Source organism: Myotis lucifugus, unplaced genomic scaffold, assembly GCF_000147115.1.
Source record: "Myotis lucifugus unplaced genomic scaffold, Myoluc2.0 scaffold_66, whole genome shotgun sequence".
NCBI classification, from domain to species: Eukaryota; Metazoa; Chordata; class Mammalia; order Chiroptera; family Vespertilionidae; genus Myotis; species Myotis lucifugus.
This window is the reverse complement of record NW_005871114.1, coordinates 5,386,029-5,412,464: the sequence shown is the minus strand read 5'-3', so window position 1 is coordinate 5,412,464 and position 26,436 is coordinate 5,386,029. Positions and strand designations below refer to the sequence as shown.

General features: G+C 37.5%; 1 protein-coding gene across 6 annotated transcripts in view; it reads left to right on the top strand.

Annotated features, from left to right (window-relative positions):
• Positions 1–229: 229 nt before the first annotated feature.
• Positions 230–26,436, top strand: part of TNKS2 (tankyrase 2) — a 55,810-nt gene continuing 29,603 nt past the window's right edge. For 4 of the 6 annotated variants that reach the window (XR_001348490.2, XR_001348489.2, XR_002829586.1 and 1 more), the window contains exons 1-13: positions 230–533; positions 7,860–8,084; positions 10,424–10,519; positions 12,018–12,054; positions 12,233–12,308; positions 12,672–12,766; positions 13,479–13,545; positions 17,912–18,098; positions 19,160–19,281; positions 22,252–22,343; positions 22,432–22,510; positions 25,364–25,535; positions 25,816–25,895. Coding sequence is in view for 3 of the 6 variants with exons in the window: in XM_014456969.2 (XP_014312455.1) it covers positions 344–533; positions 7,860–8,084; positions 10,424–10,519; positions 12,018–12,054; positions 12,233–12,308; positions 12,672–12,766; positions 13,479–13,545; positions 17,912–18,098; positions 19,160–19,281; positions 22,252–22,343; positions 22,432–22,510; positions 25,364–25,535; positions 25,816–25,895 (1,518 nt within the window). In the remaining 3 variants the exon portion in view is untranslated. The remainder of the gene's footprint in view (positions 534–7,859; positions 8,085–10,423; positions 10,520–12,017; positions 12,055–12,232; positions 12,309–12,671; positions 12,767–13,478; positions 13,546–17,911; positions 18,099–19,159; positions 19,282–22,251; positions 22,344–22,431; positions 22,511–25,363; positions 25,536–25,815; positions 25,896–26,436) is intronic. The other 2 variants (XM_023754918.1, XM_006090029.3) reach the window with 2 other exon arrangements.

Sequence of the window (26,436 nt, the reverse complement as noted above, 5' to 3'; positions counted from 1 at the left end):
GCTGCGGCCACTGCGCACGCGCAACACGTCGTCACTCGCGCTCCCAGGACGGCGCGGTGCTGGCGGGAGGGAGGGGCTTTCCCAGCTTCCGCCGCCGCGTCGCCTCGGGTCTCGAACGTCGGGTTCGAGCTTCCTCCGCCGCCGCGGGGCAGTCGGGGGTTCCCGAGGCCCAGCGAGGGGCGCCCGGCGGCGCGGCCATGGGACTGCGCCGACCCCGGTGACCGGAGGGAGCTGAGCGGTCCAGGCCCTGAGTGCGTCTCCTCCGGGGGGCCTCGCCCTCCTGCTCGGGGGGCCCGGGCTCCTACTGCCGTTGCTGGCGCTGCTGCTGGCGGCGGCCAGGATCATGTCGGGCCGCCGCTGCGCCGGCGGGGGCGCGGGCGCGGCGGCGGAGGCCATGGAGCCGGCCGCCCGCGAGCTGTTCGAGGCGTGCCGCAACGGGGACGTGGAGCGAGTCAAGAGGCTGGTGACGCCCGAGAAGGTGAACAGCCGCGACACGGCGGGCAGGAAGTCCACGCCGCTCCACTTCGCCGCAGGTAACCCGGGCGGCGCCGCCTCGCCTCGCCTCGCCTCGCCTCGCGCCAAACCCCACCTGCGCACCGGGCTCGCGGGCTCCTCTGCCCGCCTTTCCCCGCTGGCACTCCGGGCCTGGGCTTCTCCTTCTCATCCAGGGGGGCTTGGGAGATTGGGGAAGGGGCTGCACGGAGCGTGCCGCACTCAAGGTGTGTTTTTTTGTGGCTTTGTTTTGTATCTTCAATACTTGGATCAACTTCCGGTTTTGCTCTCCTCGAAGGCCTCTGCACACAAGAGCGGGGACGTGGTAGACCTTGTAATCTGAAAGGCCTCCAAAATCTGTCCTCCTCGCAAATTCCACTGTGATTCTCACCAATCCTTTGGTTAAGGTGTTAAAGGCCTTTGTAAAACGCAAAGATGTAATTTAGAAGGAGCCGCTTAATGGGCCATTGACACATTTGCGTGAATGGGTTTATCTAGGTATCCATTAGCAAGTTTCTGGAGAGACAAGTACTGGAAATGGTCAAAATCGGGAGGACTGAGGTCTGATTTAGGCCGGATCGGGATGGTGGTCTCTGCCACACACGCTCACACTCACACACATACGCACACACACCCTTGGGGTGGAAAAGTAGTAGGAAGAGAGGAAAGATGGTGCAGATACTTTAGCTTGGATCTAGAGTTACATTGGGACTGACCTTGCTTCATTCTGAGATTTATATCGTCTGAATGACTTTTAGTATTGACTAGGTTCACTTTATGGTATAAGCATATTACATTTCATTGAAGAATTTAAAAGAACTAGAAGTGAGACACTCAGCTTATTTCTATACTTTTCACTTTTAGGAAAGATCAAGACTATCCCTGTCCTTATAATTGAAAATGGGATTAGGGTTTCATACTTCTGATAATCCTGGTGTTTTATTTGTATTACTTGATTGCTTAAAATAATTTTTTTATTGATTTGAGAGAGAGAGAGAAATTATCGATTTGTTGTTTACTTATTTATGCATTCATTGGTTGATTCTTGTATGTGCCCTGACCCGGGATGGAACCCTGGAGCCTAGTCGTATTGGGAGCTATCAGGCCAGGCTAAAATAGTTTTTTGAGAAACAGAAGGATATATTTTAAAGCACTCTCCTCTTTTGGAATAGGAATGATGCGTAAAGAAGGAGCATAAGAAAGATTTCCTTGTTCACAGACCTTTTACTACCAACAGAAATTTGTTTGCTTTAACCTGTACCAGTTTTAAAACATAAATATTATTAGGAGGTATGCTTTCTTGATCAATTACAACTTTGTTGGGTTCCCAATGGGGAGCCTTTTTAAAGAGAGAAGGTTTGAGGGGTTGTTGGTGAGAGAACTAGAAACAGCCTGTGGGCAGCAGAAAGGGATTAAGAATGCTCAAGTCAAATCTAAGCTGTTTAGCCATTTTGCCTAAAATTTTGGTGTTCAATGCTGCCTTTGCTCACCTAATTTGGATTGTCCTGTTTGACCATATATTCAACATTTAAACAACTGATTTGACAAACTGTCATAACCAACTGATATGTAATCCAAAGGGTAGTATAGTAGTGTTACTTAGATTCTGTTCACTTGATATGTGGGATAAAAATAACCAAGGAAGATCTTAGTTGCTACCTTTCAAGAATTTGATGTATTAATGAGTTCATATCTGAAAATAGGAATATTTAGAGGTTTAAGATTATGGGATTAGCTTCTTATTGATTTTGTTTCCCCTCCCCACCCCCCCCACCATTCCACCCTCAGTCTGTCCCAACATTTCAAAGTGCTTTCTACATAGGTTTATTGTGGTTTGTGAGAATGAAATGGAAAACTTACTTTGAGAACAAGCCCACCCCTCACAATTTTCCATATTACCAGGTACAGATTATACAGTTAAGAATTTAAGGTATGAAAAGAAAATAATAAAATAAAAATTGCTAATGGTCTACATATACTAGAGCTTTAAAGTCCTGCATTTAAAACCAGGCATAGCCCTAGCCGGTTTGGCTCAGAGGATAGAGCTTCAGCCTGCAGACTGAAGGGTCCCAGGTTCGATTCTGGTCAAGGACACATGCCCAGGTTTTAGGCTTGATCCCCAGTGGGGGGCATGCAGGAGGCAGCCAATCAATGATCCTCTCTCATCGATGTTTCAATCTCTCTCTCTCTCCCTCTACCTCCCTCTCTGAAATCAATAAAATTATTTTTTTTAAAAAAGCAGGCATATAACTCCATATATAAATGTCTAATCACTATGTTGTACAAATAAAAATATATTGTATTTCAACTATAATTGAAAAATAATGTTAATTTTTTTTTTAAATTTAAAGTCCTTCCCAAAATTATTTAGAAGTTGCAAATGCCACATCACAAAAAAGAAACTTTTAAATTAGCTTTGTAAATTTGATCTAAATTTTAGATGATGGGAGAGAACTTGTTTTCTCAATTTTTAAATAAATGCATCCAGTTGCATTTTCTCTTACTATATGGAGAATACATTGTATATCCCGGACGGTGAGTTATCAGTCATGTTAATGTGCATCTAAACATGCCATTGGAAACTCAATGTAGGTGGTGAGACTATGTAGCTGCCTGACCAAGCTGTTTCTTCGGTTTGTACATTACAGAGTAAGCAATGGAGGAAAACAGGTTTTTTTAGCCAATTAAAGTTTAGAGGTTTTACTGTGTGTGGGGGGGGGGGGGAGGGCATGTTTTTGTCTTTTTGTTCTGATGTCCTGATGTCCAAGGAACAGGAATAAGTCTGTGCAGACCAAGGAAAATGGATAGAAGAACAGTTTCAGAAAAAAATTGTGTCTCTTCATCTAAAACATTTAGTTAAAAGAATAATCAGTTGCCATCCCCAAAGGAGTTCTGTTAATGAAAAACGCAATCAACATAAACTGGAACTTTTTCTATTAGGTGTATTTTTTTATTGAACTGGATTACAATCCTTGTAGATAAGTATGCTTTAAGAAGTCATTTTTATAAGAAAAATTGTTTCCTCTTCAGTCCCGCCACCACCAGCTCCCTTCCCTCCTTATCCTCTCCCTACCCCCACACCCCATCCCTCATACAGGATATGAAAGAATTTTTGTGACATGTTGCAAAACTTGTAGAGGCAAGTTGGTGGAGAGAGGCTGCAGCTTTAATTTTGCTAAAAACAATAGCATCTGAAATGCTTGACAGTGTAATCCCCTAGAAAAGAGCAGATTTCAGTAAAAGTGATTGCTTCTCTAACTTGTTTAGAAGAGGGACAGAAACTTTGGGAGAAAGTCATCTTATTGTCCATCATAGCCAAAGAAATACATAGCATTCTCTAGAATCTTAGAACTGGGGCGGGTAAAATAGAATTCAATGGTTTGAGAATTTTAAATATTTTGGGAAGTGTGCAGCGTGGTATCATTCAGTAGAGAAATGTGTAAAACCATTTATCAGGTTCAAGAATTTTAGATATAGAGATGGTGGCAGAAGATGATATACATATCAAAATATTAGACAGCACTAAGCAAATGTTTATTAAGTCCTATATACATGTATATTAGAAGAATGACAAGTTGGAAAAGAGCTTGCATTGTAGAGTTCTAGATAAGCAAGGTAACACTTGTTTTGTATTTGTAGTGTGTTATGTTACTGTTCTGTATTTGTAGTATGCTACTCAACTGTCTACATTGGACCAGTCAGACTGAACCTCAATTATTGTATTCAATTGTGTGGATTGCATATAAGAAGGATTTTTTTATTATTATTCAGAGAAGGGAAGTGGGATTAAAGCCTCTGGAATTTATTATACAAGCAACAAATGAAAACTAGAGTTACTTATTCTAGAGCTGAAAGAAGACTAAGGTCAGACAGTGTTACTCTCTTCACATATATTTAAGACATTCCAGTAGAAAAGTAAATGGATATGAGTTGTATAGCTTCAACAGTCAAAACAAGTACCAGTAGATGGAAGGTTGCAATGAGTTAGACTCCCTTTAACAATCTGTTTAGCTATAGAATTGGTGGGGTTGGCATCTTTCAGAGATGTTGTAGAAAAGGATTTCTGCATAGGACGGACAGTTGGACCAACAGGTCAGACTCTGAGTGGTATAACAAAGTGGAATGATTGCCCCAACTGAAGCATTTAATCACTCAGCTATCAAAGATATAATAGCTTTTATACTTGCTGTTCATATCCTTTCTCATAGTGGTACTTTTAAAGACATCCAGTATGTTTCAATAGTATTTCCTTCTTTTGTCTGTAGGCCAACATCATAATTATGGGAGATTCATAAAATGTACCCACATTGCTTACCTAGGACTAGAACTAGACATTATTGTTTCCAAAATTGCTTTTTTGCTTTGTGTGTGTGGGGGGGGGGGGGGGGGGGGGTAAAATCCTACATCAGTAAAAAACCCAAATCCTATATAATAAAAGCCTAATATTCAAATCCAACGACTGGTTGCTATTATGTGCACTGACCACCAGGGGGCAGATGTTCAACGCAGGAGCTGCCCGCAGGCCCCAGGCCAGCCAAAGCAGGGGGCGGCAAGTGGGCGGCGCCAGCCAGCCAAGTTGGGTGCCAGCGGGGGGACCCCCGATTCCCCCACCAGTCACCCTACAGATCGGCCCTGATCACTGACCAGGCCTAGGTTCCCTACCCATGCACGAATTTCGTGCACTGGGCCTCTAGTATCAAATACCAGTATATTTAAGAATTCAGAATCTTTCTTGACTTAGCAGATCTCCCAGTATATTATCAAGATTTGAGCTACACTTTTTTCCTCAGCTCTTGCTGGACTTAGAGGTAGGCGATTGACTTCATTCACAGCTAGTTTGGAGTACGTACTTCTCCATTTAGATAGTTAGAATTTCATCAGCCCAGAGGTCATGGCACCCTTTTCCAAGTTTCTCTTAGTCTGATCAGATAGATGGTATATTGTCCTAAGTTGAGCTGGGCAAAACCTTCTCCTTTGTATTTCTCATTCGAAAGAAATATATGTGGAAAATACCTTTCTGGGTTTTTGCTAACTAAAATTATTAGTAAGTTTAAAATGACATCCCTCAGAAAAATCTGACAAGAGTCCTGACAAGAGCCTAAGACTGCTTGATTATGCATCCAATCTCCCAGACTACATGAGCATTCTCTCTTTCATGGCATTTATTGATATTTCCTGTTTCTGAATATTTTTTTTCTGATAAAGCCGTATATGACTCCAGCTTACCTTTAGCTTGTCAAGGCATCACTATCATTTCATACTAGAGGCCCAGTGCACGAAAATTCGTGCACGCAGGGGGGCGGGGGGCAGGGGGCAGGGTCCTTCAGCCCGGCCTGCTCCTCGCAGTCCAGGAGCACTTGGGGGATGTCCGACTGACAGGGGGAAGCGGGCCTAAGCCACAGTTAGACATCCTTAGTGCTGCCGCAGAGGCAGGAGAGTCTCCCACCACCTCTGCTGCGCTCACCAGCCATCAGCCCGGCCTGTGGCTAAGTGGCACTCCCCCTGTGGGAGCACACTGACCACCAGGGGGGCAGCTCCAGCCCTGCCCTCCCATCACCCCTCCCCTGCTGCTGGTTGCCGCCGCCCCCTGATTGCTGTCCCTTCCCTCTGCCCGCTGGCATCCACCTTGGCTGGCCTGGCGCTGCCCTCTCACAGGCCCTGCCGAACCAGTCATTCCACCGTTCGATTTGCATATTAGGCTTTTATTATAAAGGATTAGACCAGTTAAATCATCAATGGCCCATCTCGTCTTCGGACTGTAAAAACTGGGAGGTGGCAGCTCTCAGTAAGATTTTCTGAGAGTTTAAGTTGGTTTCTCAGTAGTGATTTCCACTGCTTTATAGTTTTTTTGGAAGCCATTCACTTGAAAGGATGTTTCCAGTATAGCAGCAAAATATGATACTGTTAACAATAGTCATGGTTAGCAAGACAGTTCCTGAAACTGCTGAAACTGATGGCACTAGGTAGTGATGAAACTTGACAAGAGAAATTGAATAGACTGCTTTTCTTTGTGGTCACAAATCATCAGCTCCATATTCTCTCTGAGAGTCATTTGCTTACTATTTCAAAATATTAGGCATGTACTAAGCAAATGTTTATTAAGTCCTATATGCTAGATTCTGGCCTTGGCCAGTGAACAGAAATAAACAGGACACAGTACCTGCCATTAAGTGACACAGTTTATTGATCAGCAAGTATGCTTTCCAAATATTCCTGCTTTGTTTCATTGTTAGTGCTTTATAGTAGATTCAACAATGTATGATTTCATCAGTATCTTCATACATGACATTGAGCAGTGTTTAAAGATGACTGCTCTTCCATAATTATAAAATAAACCACAATATATCTTGAGCAGCCGTGACTACTAACTTTAGGTTTCTGATTCCTTTATACAGAGATCCTTAGGATATGGAGGTTGGCATTGATTCTAAGGTATGCCTATTCATGTTCTGCCTGGCCAGTAAGAACATGATCAGAAAAAAAAACCTGCAAAGCTATTTTTCCTCAAGAAATGAGTACTTAACAGATGCTTTGAACTATTTTTGAGACCATAAGAATGGGATTTCATCAGGGATTAGAGTTTAGGAAGTATCTTGGATCTAAAGGTTTCACTAAACTAACAGTGGAAGATTTTAAAATTTTAAATAGATACATACTCACCCCCTCTAATTTCCTTTTATGCCAAGAAGTGGCTTCAAAGTTTCAGACTCTTCATCTACTCTCAGCATAACAACATGATGTCCACTCACATGTACAGTCCTTACAATGTAACTTTGAAACATGCTGATCTCTGCTGTCAGTCTCCAGATGGGTTTCAGACATCATGTTGATACAAAGTTATAGAAGTAGAAGTTATCTGTGTCTTGGACTGTTTGTAACTATCCTATATAATAAAAGCCTAATATGCAAATCAACCGAATGGCAGAATGATCGGTTGCTATGACGTGCACTGACCACCAGGGAGCAGACGTCTAAAACAGGAGCTCCCCCAGCCCGCAGGCCCCAGGCCAGCCAAGGCGAGTACCAGCAGGGGGCCCTTGATTGCCCCGCCAGTCACCCCACAGATCGACCCTGGATTGCCAGCCAGGCCTAGGGAATTCGCTACCTATGTACGAATTTCATGCACCAGGCCTCTAGTATAAATATAATCACTTCACCCTTTCTACCCAGCTTAAACTTCAGTTTCAGTATTGTCATAAGTGTCAGTATTGAGTCTCCCTCTCTTTATCTCATCAATGAATTCTTGAATTGTTGAATCCCTCTTTATTATTTCCCATCCAGAAACATTTTAGCATGGCTTCTACTTAATTCTAATTTATGCATTTTTCTTTGGAGGACTTAAATATGAATAATTTGTTTTCTTTTAGGATTTGGGCGGAAAGATGTAGTTGAATATTTGCTTCAGAATGGTGCAAATGTCCAAGCACGTGATGATGGGGGCCTTATTCCTCTTCACAATGCATGCTCTTTTGGTCATGCTGAAGTAGTCACTCTCCTTTTGCGACATGGTGCAGATCCAAATGCTCGTGATAATTGGAATTACACTCCTCTCCATGAAGCTGCAATTAAAGGAAAGATTGATGTTTGCATCGGTAAGAGCGTTTACTTTCCAGAATTTTCCTGAAATAGTTTGTAACCATCTGAATCTAACTGACTTCATTCATTAATATGATCAAACTCTGCCAGGCTGAACTTAAATACTTAAGAACACTTCATAATTTAAACTAACCACTATTTACTAATTGTCATTTTGTGTATAGTACTGGGCTTAAGCTCTTTAGAGAATAGAGACAAAATTCCTGTTTTCTGGAAATTTGAATTCTCTTGGGAGATAGCACACACACAGAATCAGATAAAGTCATGACAGTGAACAGGGAGTGTTCGAGGATAATGAGGGCAGTGAGTTGGCTGGAGTCCAGTCACTCCTTTCTGGAGTCTTTCCAACAAGCAGTGGGAGAAAGGTTGAAAAGGTAGGCAGGGACATCTTTATAAAGAACTTTGAATTCCAAGTTAAGGAGCTTGATATTATGAAGACGGTTAAGGAAGGGAACAACAGTGTGATGAAAATAGTGTGTTTTAGCAAGAGTGATCTGATAGGTGGCTGGTAGAATGGATGGCATCAGAGAGATTAGCTAGGAAACTGTAGAATAACCCAGCTAAGAAATGATGAGGTTATGAACTAGGGTTATTATAGGAGAATAGAAATGGCAGGATACATAAAGAAGCATTTGAAGGAAAAATTATCAGTCATTTAGAATACTTTAACAAATGAGATAGGATTTGCTCAACAGTTAGATCATTGACAGAAAAGTATAAGTGAGAAGGCCGCTTATTTGAGAGTTTTTATTAACCTGGTATGACTTTTCTGAACCTAACATAGTCAGGGATTTTGGACTCTGCTACCTTAGTTCTATTTCCTGACATAGGGGCAGTTGAAATTCTTGAGGCAGATAGAAAGCCTGTGTACTAGGAAAAGTCCAGGGCTCTGTGCTGGACTTACATTGTTCTCTCCTGCCCTCCAAACCCCAAGTCACTGTTTAGATTAAAGTCACCATCTTAGTTCAAATTAGGTAATTTATAAAGATACAAAATAGATTACCTAGTAACCTCTGCCCAGTGTATTATCTTATATTGTTATTTTATATTGTTACTGCCTTTTGCTAGTTCCTGAGTCTCTGACATATAAATAACTAGTTTTAATATGTAGGGTTTTCTAAATATAGTTATAGATCTGTACTATCCAATCCAGTATGGTAGCTGGGGACTTCTTGAAATTGAGATCTACTCTAAGGGGAAAATATACCAGATTTCAAAGTCTTAATATGAAAAAAGGAAATGCAAAGTATCTCAATTTTATGTTGATTATGAAATAAATATAAATATTGAAATGACAGAATGTCGCCCTAACCTGTTTGGCTCAGTGGGTAGAGCCTGCGGACTTGAGGGTCCCAGGTTCGATTCCGGTCAAGGGCATGTACCTTGGTTGCGGGCACATCCCCAGTGGGGAGTGTGCGGGAGGCGGCTGATCGATGTTTCTCATCGATGTTTCTAGCTCTCTATCCCTCTCCCTTCCTCTCTGTAAAAAATCAATAAAATATATTTAAAAAAAAAAAAAGAAAGAAAGAAAAAAGAAATGACAGTATGTCAGGTAAATAAAATGTGTTAAAATTTAGCCTGTTTCTTTTCATTTTTTATTACATATTTAATTCACATTAATGCCTCACATTTTATTTCTGTTGGATAGTACTGTTACAGATAGGAATAGAGTAGAATGAACAGTAACCCAATCAAAGAATGGACTTTGGGCTTCCCTTTCTGCATGTACTTGCCTGTCTCTCCCCGGCTCCTTATTTGTAGAGTATGCTGTAATATCTTTACATAACAAATAACAATACAGAATATAGCACAGGTCTTTCTTTTTATGTGCTTTGGATTATAGTTTTGATTTGGAGTTTGTTAACCCTAGAGAGAGTGTTTTTGTTTCTTGTTTTCTTTTTTTAAGAATTTGCGTACACAATTTTTTTTTATTTTGATTAACCACAGATCCATATTTCTATAGGATTAGAAATTTTATTTCTGTTACGATAGAACAACCTTTCTAACATAGGCAGTATTCATTTGGAATGAAAAAACAAACCTTCAAGCAGACTTGCCTTTTATTTTCTTATACACTCTTATCTGTCCTTAGTCACTTGTCTAGCAAAGGAAAATCTGACTGAACTTAGGAGACATTAATGTGTATAATACATTAAATAATAAAATGTATAATACATTAAATGTGTATAGTACATTAAATAATAAAATGTTTTATACTTATCTTTAAAATAAAACATTTACCACACTTTTGGGATATGAAATATCTTTAACCTTGAGTCAGAAATCAAATTGTCATGAATACCATCTTGAAAAAAGTAGTATTGCTATTTTTCAGTGCTCTTGCAACATGGAGCTGAGCCAACCATCCAAAATACAGATGGAAGGACAGCGTTGGATTTAGCAGACCCATCTGCCAAAGCAGTGCTGACTGGTAAGTTTGTGTACTCTCTTTGGGTATTCCAGGAAGAATATAAAGAATGAACTTCCTGTGGTTAATGACCTCAACTAGATGTTTTTAAATAGTGTCAGTTGTTATTTTTTTTTTTTTTTTACTTCTGTACAGTTGACATTTGATTCTTATCTAAGAAAGGTAAAGCTTTTTTTTTTTTTTCTTTACAAAATTGGTATTCCTCCTTCCCTATTCCATGCAATTCCCTGCTTTTATCTTTTAAAAAAAACCTTGGGGTTCAAATGAAACCTTGCACTAGTAGCCAATATGCAATTCATATTATGGGCAGCAGTTTGGATTTCATTTCAGCAAATCAGTAAACACTATCCATTTTGTTAAATTATGTCAAACTGTATTAATTGTAAAGGTTTCTTTGTATTCATTATAAATATAAAAGCTATAGGCATAAAGTATATATTTAATCCTGTTTTTATTTATATATACAGTTAGCCTTCATTGTCCACAGAGCGCCTCTTATTCCCCATGGATACAAATATCTTTGGATTTTCAAGTTCTTTAAGAAGGCACAAATCAGCCCTAACCGGTTTGGCTCAGTGGATAGAGCATCAGCCTGCGGACTCAAGGGTCCCAGGTTCGATTCCGGTCAAGGGCATGTACCTTGGTTTCGGGCACATCCCCAGTAGGGAGTGTGCAGGAGGCAGCTGATCGATGTTTCTCTCTCATGGATGTTTCTAACTCTCTATCCCTCTCCCTTCCTCTCTGTAAAAAAACCAATAAAATATATATATTTTTAAAAAGGCGCAAATCAATGCATACTGTAGGCTCTCCAAATTCATAGATTCCCAACTGTGGATTGAAAATATGATTTTCAGTCTGAGATTGGTTAAGTTCATGGATTCAAAACCTGCAGATACGGAAGGTTGACTATTTAAAAAAGCATTGTAATAAAAATAATTTTAGTCTTGAAAAATCTTTTGGGTTCACAAGAATGTTAATGGTTATGTTCAGTTGGTGATGCTATAGATTATCTTGTCATTTCTAAATGTTGGTATATTGGATTTTGTTTGTTTTGTTGGCTTTTGAATGAAGTTGTATATGCATTTTGTGTGTTATGCGAATAGCATATTGGTTTTCTATAATAATTTAAGGAGAAAAAAGAAAAAAGGTTCACCCATAAACTCCCACCTAAGACAGACTTGTTGAAAATTTTGTATATTTCCTCCTTGGCTTTCTTTTTTCTGTGCATATTGTTTTCATATAGTTGCAGTGACACTTTGTTATATATCATTGAATTTTTTTCACTTTTATAACAAAGGTGTTCCATGTTCTTCATATAAATATTTTTAAACTATACAATATTCTACTGATTAACCGTTTTCCTTTTATTGGGAATTTATTTTCAAATTTATATACTTTAAGTATATAATTCAGTGAGCATCTTTATGTATGAAACTATCGTTACTTTTGTAATTGAAATGTTTAATTTCTGGTTTTGTTTTGTTTTTTCCCTGATTCATAGGTGAATATAAGAAAGACGAACTCTTGGAAAGTGCCAGGTGTGTTATAAATATATCCCATGAAATCTCCATCATTTAAATGTTTTACTTATTTACTTTTTTGCAATAAGAAAACTATAAAAAAAGAATGCATTTTTTTTAAGTGTTCACATAAATGTCTTCATATGGGATGTGCTAAAAAATAGAAATTGCTAATAAATTTTCTTTTGTGTGTTAGGAGTGGCAATGAGGAAAAAATGATGGCTCTGCTCACACCATTAAATGTCAACTGCCATGCAAGCGATGGTAGAAAGGTACTTTGTTTTACCCCTAAATTTGTGTTCATCTCCTGGTAACATGAAAATACGTTTATCTTATTATAAATTAAAACATTTGATGAGAATGCTGATATATTCTTTTAAGCAATAATTTGGATTCTTAAACTTATTAAAACTTTTTTGATAATAAATATTTAGTTCCTATTTGCAATAATGAATTTATAAACTTTTATACTATACCTTCAGTATATGTGTTGGATTTTTTTTAAAACCAAATTGATGACTATTTAGACAATAAAGTTAAAAGGCTTTTTTCTGGATTTTGGTTTTATATTTTTAGCTTTTCACACCTTTTTTTCAGCCAGTATTTGAATTTCATTAATTTTTCTGATATTTCAGTCAACTCCATTGCATTTGGCAGCAGGATACAATAGAGTAAAGATTGTACAGCTGTTACTGCAACATGGAGCTGATGTCCATGCTAAAGATAAAGGGTAAGTATTTGAACAAAAATTAGGATTTCTTAAATATTACTATCCTTGTAGTAATTTCTGTGACCTTATAAAAATCATATTTTTTACTAAACACTATAAACATGTATTGAGCTTTTATGATATTCAGATATATCTGAGGGCATAGGGAATTATAAAACATTAAGGCAACCACTCAGGCTTACACTACACTTTAGGGGGCATGAAAAGATACCTGACAATAGAAGTTCTCTACTAAGTGTGAGGTGTAGAGGCATTCAGCGTTTGGTATACTGTTATAGAAGGGTAAGGTAGAGAGCATCAGATCATTGTATGCTAGGCTGAGTAGTTGGAACGGTCTTTTGAAAGCAAGGAAGACCAGTAAAGGACTTAAAACAAGAAGTAACTACATCGGGTAACCTTTTGAAAAAATCTGGCTATAGCTTCTAGGACAAATTGAAGTGGGGATTGTTTCACTAGTACAGGGAGAAATAGTAAAGGCCCAAACCAAGACAATGGCAGTGCAGTGGCGGGGGGAGGGATGATGAAATGTATTGAAAGAGACTTGGGAATTAGAATTGCTAGGACTTAGGGTTCAAATGGATGTTATTAAATTTTGTACATTTTTATTATAAGGTCACATAAGCAATTTGCTATTTAAGTCTGACTGTAAATTTAAATTAAATTAAGTCTAGGGAATCTCTAATAACAGGCTTTCCCCCTTCTCATATTGTAGTGATCTGGTGCCTTTACACAATGCCTGTTCTTATGGTCATTATGAAGTAACTGAACTTCTGGTCAAGGTTAGTTCTGTTGTACTTTTCTTATATAAGTTATTTTAAATACCTAGTGTATCTGTTTTTCTATGTGTTTTTGGTGCTTAGTGGATATAGGAGTATTTATAATTATTACAAAGTGTAGATGGTTGATAGGTCAGCATCTGACTGCTTGAGATCTTTGAGATTCCTTAAGATTTTAAAGTAGCACTACCATCTTACGAATAGCAGATTAAGTGATTCTATAATTTGTAGCTAAAGTGAAATTTCAAAACTCTTAAAAATATCAAAGCAATTTTTAGTCAATCATATATTAAAACTACAATTTACATTTGCAAGACTTGCCCAGTTGTACTTTGAGTTGGAACAGGTTTGCTTGGATAGCTTTACTTCTTCCAGTATGCTGGGTGGCTGTTGTTTAACAAGCAGGTTCCTGGGACTGGCAAGAGATTCCTTATTTTGCTCCGTATTGGATGAGAATAGAAGATATATATTCTTCTTAGAGTGGATCCAGGGATGTTACCCATACCCCAACATTTTTTTGTCCCCCAGTCTCTATGTATGTATTTGACCACTCTCTTTAGACTTCTCTCACTCTGTACTCACTCTGCCCCTTCAGTACGTTCCCTCATTCTATATTGGCAGCTGTCATAGGAACGGAAAGAAGACATTTGTTTCCAATGCCTCTATGCTTCCTTTGGAGCATGTACTACCACAGAATACATTTTCCCACAGAAACAACTTTGTTATAATGGTTAGATACTCTGAATAGTCTATAAGTCTTTTAAAATTTATTATGTGGCTGTATTATTATATACATTTATAGCAGTAATGCTTTTGCTTATTGTAAAACTGAATCTTGAATACAGCAGGATATTTGGAATGTTATGGATGAGAGTGAAACATCAGACAGATTGCAGTGAGACTTTTATAAAAAGACAATTGAATGGTGTTTTTCTAAGATGTAGTGTTTACTAAATAAGTGTGGGAAGTTGACTAGAGGTTATGCATATAGATAGAGAACGTTAGAAGAGGCGAGGGTACAAACAGTTACAGAGTACTCAAGTTCAGGACAGTCAGGAGAAAGCAAGTAGACAGAGACGGAATACAGGTAGAAGTCCTGGGCAACACAGTCAGTAAGCAATCCTTGCTAACAAGTCTGGCTAGCACAGTGGTCGGCAAACCGCGGCTCACGAGCAACATGTGGCTCTTTGGCCCCTTGAGTGTGGCTCTTCCACAAAATACCACGTGGGGGCGCGCACATACAGTGTGATTGAAACTTCATGGCCCATGCGCAGAAGTTGGTTTTCAGCCTGAGCGAGTCTATTTTGAAGAAGTGGCATTAGAAGAAGTGGGGGGTGTCGGTCGGTCTGGGCCGCGAGATATGCAGCGCGGGGGAGGTACATTGTTTTGAGGTACGTTCGCTGAGGTCGACCCCTTCCAACTCCCATCCACACTCGTCTATCTGAAACAAGTGTACAAGACAAGTGTGGATGGGAGAGTTGGAAGGGGTCGACCTTAGCGAATGTACCTAAATCAGATTGAGGACGTTTTTAGCAAAGGCCAGCTTAGGAGTACCTTAATTAAGTTAATAACAATGTACCTACCTATATAGTTTAAGTTTAAAAAATTTGGCTCTCAAAAGAAATGTCAGTCATTGTACTGTTGATATTTGGCTCTGTTGACTAATGAGTTTGCCGACCACTGGGCTGGCACATGATGGCATTTAATAACAAACATGCAGTAGACTGCTTTTCATGACCATGATGCATACAGATTGTGATGTGACTGCTTGAAAAGCTAACATAATTTTATGCCAGTAGTAGAAGTATAGTATCAGGAGCAAATGTACTAACAGATGCATTATACTTGTACAGTCAAACCGATTGAGAATCTATCATTCTAGGCTCTTAATATTTTTAAGTGAATTTTTAAACTGAAGTCTATTTAGTTGAGGGCCACAAAGGTGATAGGAAGTATAGAAACCATGAGTGAAGGAGCTCAAAGTGTTTAGATTGGAAAAGAAAAACATAAAGAATTGCCTTCAAATATTGCAAAGAAGAATATTGATCTCTTTTGTTCCAAAGACCAATAGGTCAAAGTTTAAAGTACATAACAACAGAAGTTATCTATTAAGTATAAAAGTTATGTTAGTTGAGAATTAGTTTCCAGGAATTAAAAGTACTAAGAGTAGGTAGCTGGTTCACCTTCTACAGGTAAGTGTGGGGGGATTTTGTGTTTGATGAGAGATTAAACTAGAATGACTTCTGTGGTCCATCCAACTCTAATTCTTGGAAATGGCTAAATTAAAATACCAAGTGTTAGAAAGGCAGTGAGCACTGGAACTCAGACATTCCAAGTATTTGGCACTTTTTAATAAAACTAAACATATCTCCCATATGACCCAGCAATTCCCTTTCTAGGGGTATATGCAAAAGAATAATGTATCCATAAAGAGACTTGTACATAAATGTTCATAACAGCTTATTCATAATAGTCAAAAACTAGAAATAGTCCAAATGCCATCGACAGGATGACATTATGGTATATTTTGTACAATGGAATGCCACTACTCAGCAATGAAAATGAATTATTGATACGACAACATGAATGAATCTCAGAAACATTGTGTGTGAAAAAAACGACACAAAGTACATACTGAGTTATTCCATTTTTATGAAATTTAAGAACAGGTAAATCTAATATATGCTAAGAGTCAGAATGGGGACGGGAGTTGTCCATAAAAGAAGCATGAGGGAACATTCTGGGATAATGAAAGTGTCTTTTTTTCTCCCCTCCTCCCCCCATTCTTTTCTCTAGCTGTGAGTGTCTTAGATCTTGAATTGGGTGATGGGTATCATGAATATGTACATTTCTCAAAACACATCAAACTACATTAGTCCCCCTGTTTCCCCTGAACCTATCTACAGTTTCATTTCTCTGCAGTTTCAGTTACCTGCAGTTAACTGATCTGAAAATATAGTAGATGAAAAATTTCAGCAATAAGCAATTTTTAAATTTTACGTCATTCTGAGTAGTGTGATGAAACGTCACGCTGTCCCACTTGAGATGTGAATCCAGCATATCCCCATTGTATATGCTATCTACCCATTTGTGTCTGTTGTCAGATCAACTGTCCTGGTATTGCACTGCTTCTGTTTAACCCTTATTTTACTTAATAATGGCCCCCAAAAGCAAGACTAGTGATAATGGCAATTCAGATATGCCAGAGAGAAGCTGTGAAGTGCTTCCTTTAAGTGAAAAGGTGAGTACAGTACCATAAGATATTTTGAGAGAGAGAGCACATTCACATATCTTTCATTACAGTATATTGTTTTAATGGTTCTATTTTATTGTTGTTATTAACTTCTTGCTGTTACCTAATTTATGAATTAAACTTTATCATAGGTGTGTATGTATAGGAAAAAACATACACATGGAAACACATTTCTCAAACTTAATTTGTCCCGGAAGGCTGTTCAAGAATCAATTTGTTTGAAAACTGAATCATTTTTTTCCATTAGAACTAATGTAACTTGAATTACTTCATTCCAGACCCCCAAATGATTCCCTGTTTTAACCCTTCTTTTATACAGAACATGTCTAATGTACTGTTTAATCTGTAATTAAACACTTATTTTCTTAAACTTATCAAACCATCCCCTACTAGCCTTAAACTTTTTCATATATCACTGACTCTGAAATACTATCACAGGTTAACTGATAGTATTTAAAAACAACAGTTTTTCTGCCTATTAAGTTGTCTGGGATTGTTGTTTTGTGAGCACTTTTACTCCCTTAGCAACATTAGCACTCTTGATGGCCTCTTTATGATTTAAAATTGTGCTTTGTTTGTTGCCTGAGGGGTGCTTTTTGAGGTATCAGCATGAAGGGAAGGGTTGTCAGGTCAAAAACTGAATGTTTGGTCCACAACCGAGACATTTTTTCTGTGAAAAGCTTGGTGGAGAACAGAAAGATGTTCAAGAACTGAGGTTTGATTGTATAGGGTTTGGTGCTGTCCATGGTTTTAGGCATCCACTGGTGATACATGGATAAGGAGGAACTACTGTATATACTTAAGAACTGTGCATTTTTGCCGTATGTAAATTACATAATAAGAATTTTTGGAAAAGATGCATGTTAAATCTAAAGCTTCATTCTCAACTATTTTTAACAATAAAAGAGTTAAATAGGCCTTTGTGCATAGGCCTAGCAACCAGTAACTGTTCATGGGGAGAAAATGTATTCTTTTTCTGAAATAATTGGTTTAAAAAGTGAACTTTAGGAACATAACTTGTTTAAATTTCCTTGATGTTATATTATAGACTACTACTAATTCTAAATTCTCTTAAAAATTGGACACTAAATATGTGCTTCCTTTCCCCACCCCCAGCATGGTGCCTGTGTAAATGCAATGGACTTGTGGCAATTCACTCCTCTTCATGAGGCTGCTTCTAAGAACAGGATTGAAGTGTGTTCTCTTCTCCTAAGTTATGGTGCAGATCCAACACTGCTGAATTGTCACAATAAAAGTGCTATAGACTTGGCTCCCACACCACAATTAAAAGAAAGATTAGCATGTGAGTATAAAAAGATGAATGTTTAGCTAAGATATTATATCAATAAACTAAAACTATTTCTTGTTTGTTTCTAGAAATTTTTAAATGATAGAATAATTTCCTTAGCTGTGGGTATCTTTTGTTCAGACTAGCATATCTTAATCATTCAGAAGTTTCTACTTATTCTGCTCTTAAGATGAAAAGAAAATGTATTTGTATTCTTTTTTTTTTTTAAGTCAAGTTAAATGCATTTTATATGTATTAGTCTTATAGGTGGTATGCTTTTGAAAAGAATTTGGGTTTTATTCCTGTCTTTGATGTAACTTTCTACGGAAACTGCCATGAAGTCGAAGTGTTATTTGTAGGATTGCCATCTTGTAAATCTAGTCCCCAGATTTTTGTCATCTAATGTTCTTTGGTATCTGGACAGTTCTATGGTCTTCTATGTATAGCTGAAATAGATGTAATGAGACATAGCCACCTAGTTCAGGTACAATTTGCTATACATAAATAGGAAATTTACATTATTTTGGAATAATAAAGGACACTGCATGGTTTCACAAATCTGAGACATAAAAGAGAGCAATCTTGAGAAAATACCCTCTTTCATTTGTTCATCAGTAGGTACCTCTTGGAATATCCAGCTTGTCTAGTCCCCAGTTCTCTGATGTGTGAGCAAAGCCATCTGCTATTGCTGTAATGCTAGTGTAGGGACTATGATCACCCTCTGTTTTATTTATTTACTGAGAAAAGTTCTATGCTTTGGAAAATTGTGAGAACTCTCTGATCTGGGAATATGTTGCAGTACTCCAGATATTTCCAGACCAAAATAGACTTTGAGTTGGCCATGGGCTAAATCCGTGTATACAGTTGGAGATGAATTGGATCATAACAGGGGAACTGGAATACCACTGTCTCCCTTTTTAGGGGTTATATTTGGAGAATATCTTTAGACTCTCTATTTGGCTATTTTGACAGATAATTTTGAAAATAATTTAAAGAAAAATACTATGTCTTTTACTAGGTAAATCTTACCAATTTGATAATTCTCATGCAGATTTATATACTTTTCCTTCATCTAGATGAATTTAAAGGCCATTCTTTGCTGCAGGCTGCACGGGAAGCTGATGTTACACGAATCAAAAAACATCTCTCTCTGGAAATGGTGAATTTTAAGCATCCTCAAACACATGAAACAGCATTGGTAATGTTTCAGATTTAAGTTTTTGTAATACAGTAACCAAAAACATGCAAAACTAATCATAGTGTCCTACTTCTTCTGATGATACAGGGTAATTACCATAATGTCCTATTTTTGTAATAGCATCTTAAAATCTGTGCTTTTTAAAAATTAATGCCTCCACATATATATAGAAAAATTTCAAATAATACAGAAAAATAGACAACCTACCTCACTCCCCAAAAGGCTATGTTGTTATTCATTTGAGTATATTTCCAGAAACAAGTTTTGTTTATGTACTGGTATATATTGTGTGTAATTTTTTATTATGAGTGGTTCATATAATTTGTTTTTTATTATGTTTATGATTAAAATTTTGGAATTCACTGAAAATAATGGAAAAAGAAAACAATTCTACCACCAAGATAAAAATCACTTGGTTTTCTTCTAGAATTGTCTTTTTTTCCCCCAAAATTAGATCTACAATATTTTTCCTCCTCGCTCGAGGATATGCTTTTTATTTTAAAGAGAGGAAGGGTGGAGGGAGAGAAAGAGAAACATCAATCGGTTGCCTCCCATATGCCCAGATTGGGGATCGAACCTGCAACCCGGGTATGGGCCCTGACCATTCCCGCAACCTTTCAGTGTACAGGATGATGCTCCAACTGAGTCACACCAGCCAGGGCAAAGTGAGATCTAAAGTCTGTATGTCTCTCCTCTATCCTGTGTGAATAAAGTGTGTGAGTAGAGGCTACTTCCCTGATAGAGGTAGAGGTAATAACCACTCTGTGGAACTGTAACAAATTAAATGAGAGAATCAGGCAGTCTGTGGAAAAGCAGTCAGAAAAGATGGGAGCTAGCAAGGATAAGTGATGAGCCCTAACTGTTTTGGCTCAGTGGATAGAGTGTTGGCCTGAGAACTGAAAGGTCCCAGGTTCGATTCCAGTAAAGAAGGGCATGTACCTTATTTGCGGGCACATCCCCAGTATGGGGTTTGCAGAAGGCAGCTGATCGATGTTTCTCTCTTATCGGTGTTTCTAACTCTCTATCCCTCTCCCTTCCTCTCTGTAAAAAATCAATAAAATACATTTTTAAAAAAGGATAAGTGATGAAAGAGAGGAACGGGAATGGTATAATCAGAGCCTATCGTAGAAGTAGAAATTAAAAGGAACCAAGTCCTGCTGTATGAATTGCAGAATGTGTTTTGGGTGAGGAAAAATGGCCCTACATAAATTCATGTGTTTAGGGGCAAATTTAACTCATAGTAGCCTTGCTTCCCTGATAGCTTTTATGATTAATTTTCTTCCTAATGCTATGATGTAAACTATGTGAAGGTTATGTAGAAATCTATAAAACATTTTAGACCGTTTTGCTACTTAACATGTAAAAAATACCCAGTAAAACAATAGCAAAGCTGCAAGCTAATAAGAAATGCTAGTGCAAAATTTAAATTGTAGGAGCATTAAGATGGTACAGAGAAACTTGGAAAGATTGACATGGAAAATTTTAAAGAGCTAATACTACTTGTTGTTTTCCCTAAATATTGCATAGTTGTGATTCCAGGGGCACTGCCTTCCAAGTTTCTAGAGACTGCAGGCCCTGTCCCAGAATGGGACAGAAGAATATGGGAGCAATTTGAAATAGATGTGATCAAAATTCTTGAAAATAAACTATTTCCATTCTGTGTGCTGTCCTGCTAGATGTCCTGGGGTGATTACTTATACCATATCAAAGGAACAATGTTCACCATATAGAAATGGTTTCATTGAGAGCAAAGGAATGATTTTTGTGACAGCAGCAACATCAACGAATGAATCTGAAACAAAGTCATGACTATCAGATATGCTTTGTAATTAACAGGTCAACATCAGAATAAATTTCATGTGTACTGTGTATGTAGATATATAAAACAACCTAGCTTAACAATTATCTGGAACTTTTATTCCATGAATTTTCAGGTTTCAATTTTAAAATATACATACATGGATTTAGTCATTCGCTCATTTAGACATTTATTGAACACCTATTGTGTATGAGTGTCATCCTGGATGTTGGGGATTCAAAGATTTGGGACATGACCATGAGGTATTTATAGGTTTAAAACTAGCGGATCTCTAGCTTATGTCTCCCTTCCTCCTTGATGTATCATGCACATAGATGCTGCCACATTCAACTTAAAGTGTATCATTTTCTACCACTGATAATCCAAGTTCCTTATTCTGCTGGAGCAACTAGTTGAAAGAGAAACAAATACTACTCATCTGGCCAACTATTCCATCAGTGCCATTACCAAGCAGAAGCCAAAACTGATGAGTGCTGTGTTATTTCTTCCTGTCAAGAAACCCCAGTCTTTGGGCTGTTTTGTCAGTTAACCTTTAAAAAAATGATATAAACAGTGTTCTCAATGGGAACAGTTCTGAAAAGAGTATTGGTCACATTAATTTAAATTTTTCATCACATCAGTAGTGGCTTTTCCAAAGATGTAGGACAACTATAAGCTTAATTGGAATATTTAGTAATAGATGTTATCAGGCAAATAAGATTTTCAGGCCCTGCCAGAATTTGGTAATTGTTGCACATTCTATCCAATAGAAAGTCTTTGAGTAACAAAGTTAAAAAAAAAGTTAAAGTCAAACATAAAACACAGAAGTAAAATAACTTATAGCCCTGGCCAGTTTGGCTCAGTGGATAGAGCATCGGCCTGTGGACTGAAGGGTCCCAGGTTCAATTCCAGTCAAGGTCACATGCCCAGGTTGTGGGCTCAATCCCCAATGGGGGACATGCAGGAGGTAGCCAATCAATGATTCTCTCTCATCATTGATGTTTCTATCTATCTCTCTCTCTCCCTTCCTCTCTGAAATTAATAAAAATATATAAAAAATAAATAAATAAAAGTTGTTTCTTAAAAAAAAAATCTAGATTGGAAATAGATGTTCTTAAATAAAAAGCAGTTCTGTATAGTCCTTGATTAATGCTGCAATTTAAATTATCTAGCATTGTGCTGCCGCATCTCCATACCCCAAAAGAAAGCAAATATGTGAACTGTTGCTAAGAAAAGGAGCGAACATCAATGAAAAGACTAAAGAGTAAGTATACTTATAATAATTAAAAATTATTGATATTTTATTTTTTGAAAAAATGCACTTATTGTCTGGCTGGCTTTTTCTCTTTAAGATTCTTGACTCCTCTACACGTCGCATCTGAGAAAGCTCATAATGATGTTGTTGAAGTTGTGGTGAAACATGAAGCAAAGGTATTACCTTTTTGGTAATCTTTGGTAATCCAATGAGTTATTTTATACTTAGCAGATTAAATGTCTGACTTCCTAGACTATTTACTCTCTCATAAGTATTACCTTTTTCCTCTGAATCAATATTTAAAAATAATCCTGCAGATATTTTTTCTTCATTTTTTTTGCTAGAAATCCTATGGATTTACTCAAAAGTACATTATTCCTATATATCTTCCTTCTCTATTCCTTTTAACCACACCCCACTGGTCAGGTTATCCTTAAGGTCTTTTTCTAGCAACTATTCAGGAAAATGTCTCCAGCTGGAGACATTCTGATTCTGACCTGTCATCATTTCTAGTATTCTTTTCTCAAATCTTCTGTTCCTTGATTACCATGATAACTCTGGTTATTTACCCCAGCCACAGCCTTTCTTACCCTCTGTTATTTCTCCATATTGGGAAATAAATACTATCATATTGGGAAGTTACTGTTTTTTAGTTGGCATTTGTGCACAAAGTATTTTATTCATGGAATAATTATGTTTTCATTCAGGCTACAAATTATAATTTCTTACCCAGGAACTTTAAAAAATAATACTCAGTAAAAGATATACATAGCATCCCAGATTGGGATGATAGTCACTTAATTCAACGGTTTTTATAATTTTTAGCCACAGATCATTGCCTTTAAACAAAATCTTTAGTAGAAATGTACAATAAAACAGGAAGAATGGAGCTGCCCTGAATGAAGGGAGAAGAATGGAATAGAGACCCTTTCCCCTTGGGTGGGCCCCAGGCTCTTCTATAAATGTGCTTTGCAGAATCGTTTCTGTCTGTCCTTCCTTGGGTTTCCCACCCAAGGGAACACTTAGAATTCTATAATTTTTTTTCTGTTGCCTCTCAGTGTCTTAATTTCTCTTTGATTTGGGGGAATTCTTGATAATGTATAATCTCCATCTTTCCTATTGTAAATTATTGAATGAAATAAAGTTATTTCTGCTTGACTGCTTGGCATATCTCATTTGTCTATTCTATAACTTTTCACTGATTGCTTTTTTATACATGTGATCTATTACTAGAAGAACATCTGGATGCATATTAAACTTGAGTTATGAAACTCAGCGAATCAGTCTTGACTAGGGTGGCCAACCATCTAGGTTTGTCCAGGACTGAGGGATTTCCAGATACACAGGACTTTCAGTGCTAAAACGCAAAGTCCCGGGCAAACCAGGACCAAGTTGGTCACCCTAATCGTAAAATAAAGTGGTACCCAAATAAACTTTTTTAAAGTGAATGTATTTCATATTTCAGTGAATTTTCATATATGAATAAATAGATTAATTGCCTTGAGCATTTTAAATGGCCTTTACAGGCCCTGTAAGCCTGAAGATTAGCCATTTATAGTCTAGTTTTGGATTTATTGAGAAAGTCGTACTATATTCCTGTTGAAATATTCTCCACTTCCATGAATACGAATTGAACAGTTTCTCAAAACATTAGTGGCCACAGGATTGATTACCAAGAAACTTAATTTCTCAGTTATGTTTTGAGGAATTACTTCCTTGATTGGGAGGGGTGGAGTAGGGATGAATAAGGAATGTTACAGGTGGTGTTTTTTTTTTAATTAGGAACATTTTAAAAAGTACAACCAAGTTGGAAGAACTTTATAGAAGATAATTTATATACCCACCACTTAATTTTCTCCCTCTATCAATATATCTTATTTTTTGACACATTTCAAAGTAATTTGCAAATTATTGTGCACTTCTCAAATACTTCCAAATAGGCACATCTAGAGCAGTGGTTGCCAACCTTTCGGACCTCACGGACCACCAGTGGTCCGTGGACCACCAGTTGGCGACTGCTGATCTAGAGGTCAATATTCATTTACAGGCGTTTTTTTTAGATGTAAAATTTGCGTGTAATTAAATGCATAATTCTTAAATGTACATTTACTGAATCACCAAGACACAGAACATTATCTAATGGCAGGGACAGGGCAATCTCCACCCCTAGAGACAATACCCCTTGTAATTTTTTCCTACATACATTACATTTGCTTGTTCAAGGTCTTCATGTCTATGGATCATACAATATGTACTCATGTGTAAGGCTTTTTCCTCAATATACTGTCTTGGAGATTCAGCCACTAATCAATAGTTTGTTCCTTTTTATTGCTCAGAAGTATTCCATTGTGTGAATATACCGTATTGTATTTATATGTACAGATTACATTTTACATGATTTAAAAAGGTAGAAGATTAAGAGTAGAAATAAATGTTTTCGTGCTTATCTAATCTCAGGCTTTGTTACTGACTATACTCTTCAGGTTATTGTCCACATTTCTGGACCTCAGAGAGCCATAGAAATACATGGATTAGACTTAGGCAATGTTCAGCTTTAAATGCAGTGAACTTTTTAATGCTAAACACAACTATTATTCAACATCTCACACTGTTAACCCAAAATTGAATCTTCCTTCTGATGTCAGCCATCATGAATTGGTGAATTTATGTTCTAGACCAGGGGTCCTCAAACTACAGCCCGCGGGCCACATGCAAATACAAATAGCGTATTTGTTCCCATTTTGTTTTTTTACTTCAAAATAAGATATGTGCAGTGTGCATAGGAATTTGTTCATAGTTTTTTTTTAAACTATAGTCCAGCCCTCCAATGGTCTGAGGGACAGTGAACTGGCCCCCTGTTTAAAAAGTTTGAGGACCCCTGTTCTAGACTTGTGCATAAATACTTGCTTTGAATAGGCTTCTTAAGAGAATAATTGAGAATTTTAAATTAGTAGCAAATGCTAAATACATGATTGGGTGGTTTAAATTTTGCATTGAAGGCTAATTTCAGCTTTGTCTGCATTATTAAGGTTAATGCTCTGGATAACCTCGGTCAGACTTCTCTGCACAGAGCTGCACACTGTGGTCATCTACAAACTTGCCGCCTACTCCTGAGCTACGGGTGTGATCCTAATATCATATCCCTTCAGGGCTTTACTGCTTTACAGATGGGAAATGAAAATGTGCAGCAGCTTCTTCAAGGTATTACATGCTTCCGTGAAGTTAATTTTGTTAATTAACCTGTATATTTTTTCCACATACCATGTAAGAGTTGGTAGTAAAAGGAAACATTTTTAGAATTTTTGGCTGTTATTTCTTCCTAACTCATTATACTGTTTTTTTCTTCTACTCCATAGGGATTTCCTACATAATCTACCAAACTCTGAAAGAACTCTACTTTCAGATAAGGTGCCTCCTCCCTTAAAGCTTGGTTCTACCTCCTTAGTAGTAGTTAATTACTCTCTTCTCTCTCTCTCTTTAGAGGGTATCCCATTAGGTAATTCAGAAGCTGACCGACAGTTGCTGGAAGCTGCAAAGGCTGGAGATGTAGAAACCGTAAAAGTAAGATACGATCTTATGTTTTTAATTTTGTATTTTTATTTTGATAATGTTTAATGTGTTTGTATTGTTATAATGAAGAGCCTAGTTATTTATATATGCCTTGTTTTAAGAGGTAAATAATGCTAATCTAGTTTTCTGAAAATAAGAATCATTAAATAATAAAAGAAACTTTAGTTTCACATGCATCTCTGTAAATGCATCACAGTCACAAATTTAAATAAATTGCATGTTCATGGAAATGAATTTTGTTTAAAGAACCCATACATTTGTTTCTTTAAAAGAATAAGGTGCCCTGGCTGGTTAGCTCAGTTGGTTAGAGCATCATCCCAACACGCCAAGGTTTCGGGTTTGATCCCCAATCAGAGCACATACAAGAAGCAACTAATGAATGCATAAGTAAATGGAACAACAAATCCTCCCTCTCCCTTCCTTCCTCTCTCTCTTAAATCAATCAATAAAAATTTTTTTAAAGAGAAAGGGGTTTTACTAACACTAATATTCATTTGACCATTTTAAAAAAATGTATATATATATATATATA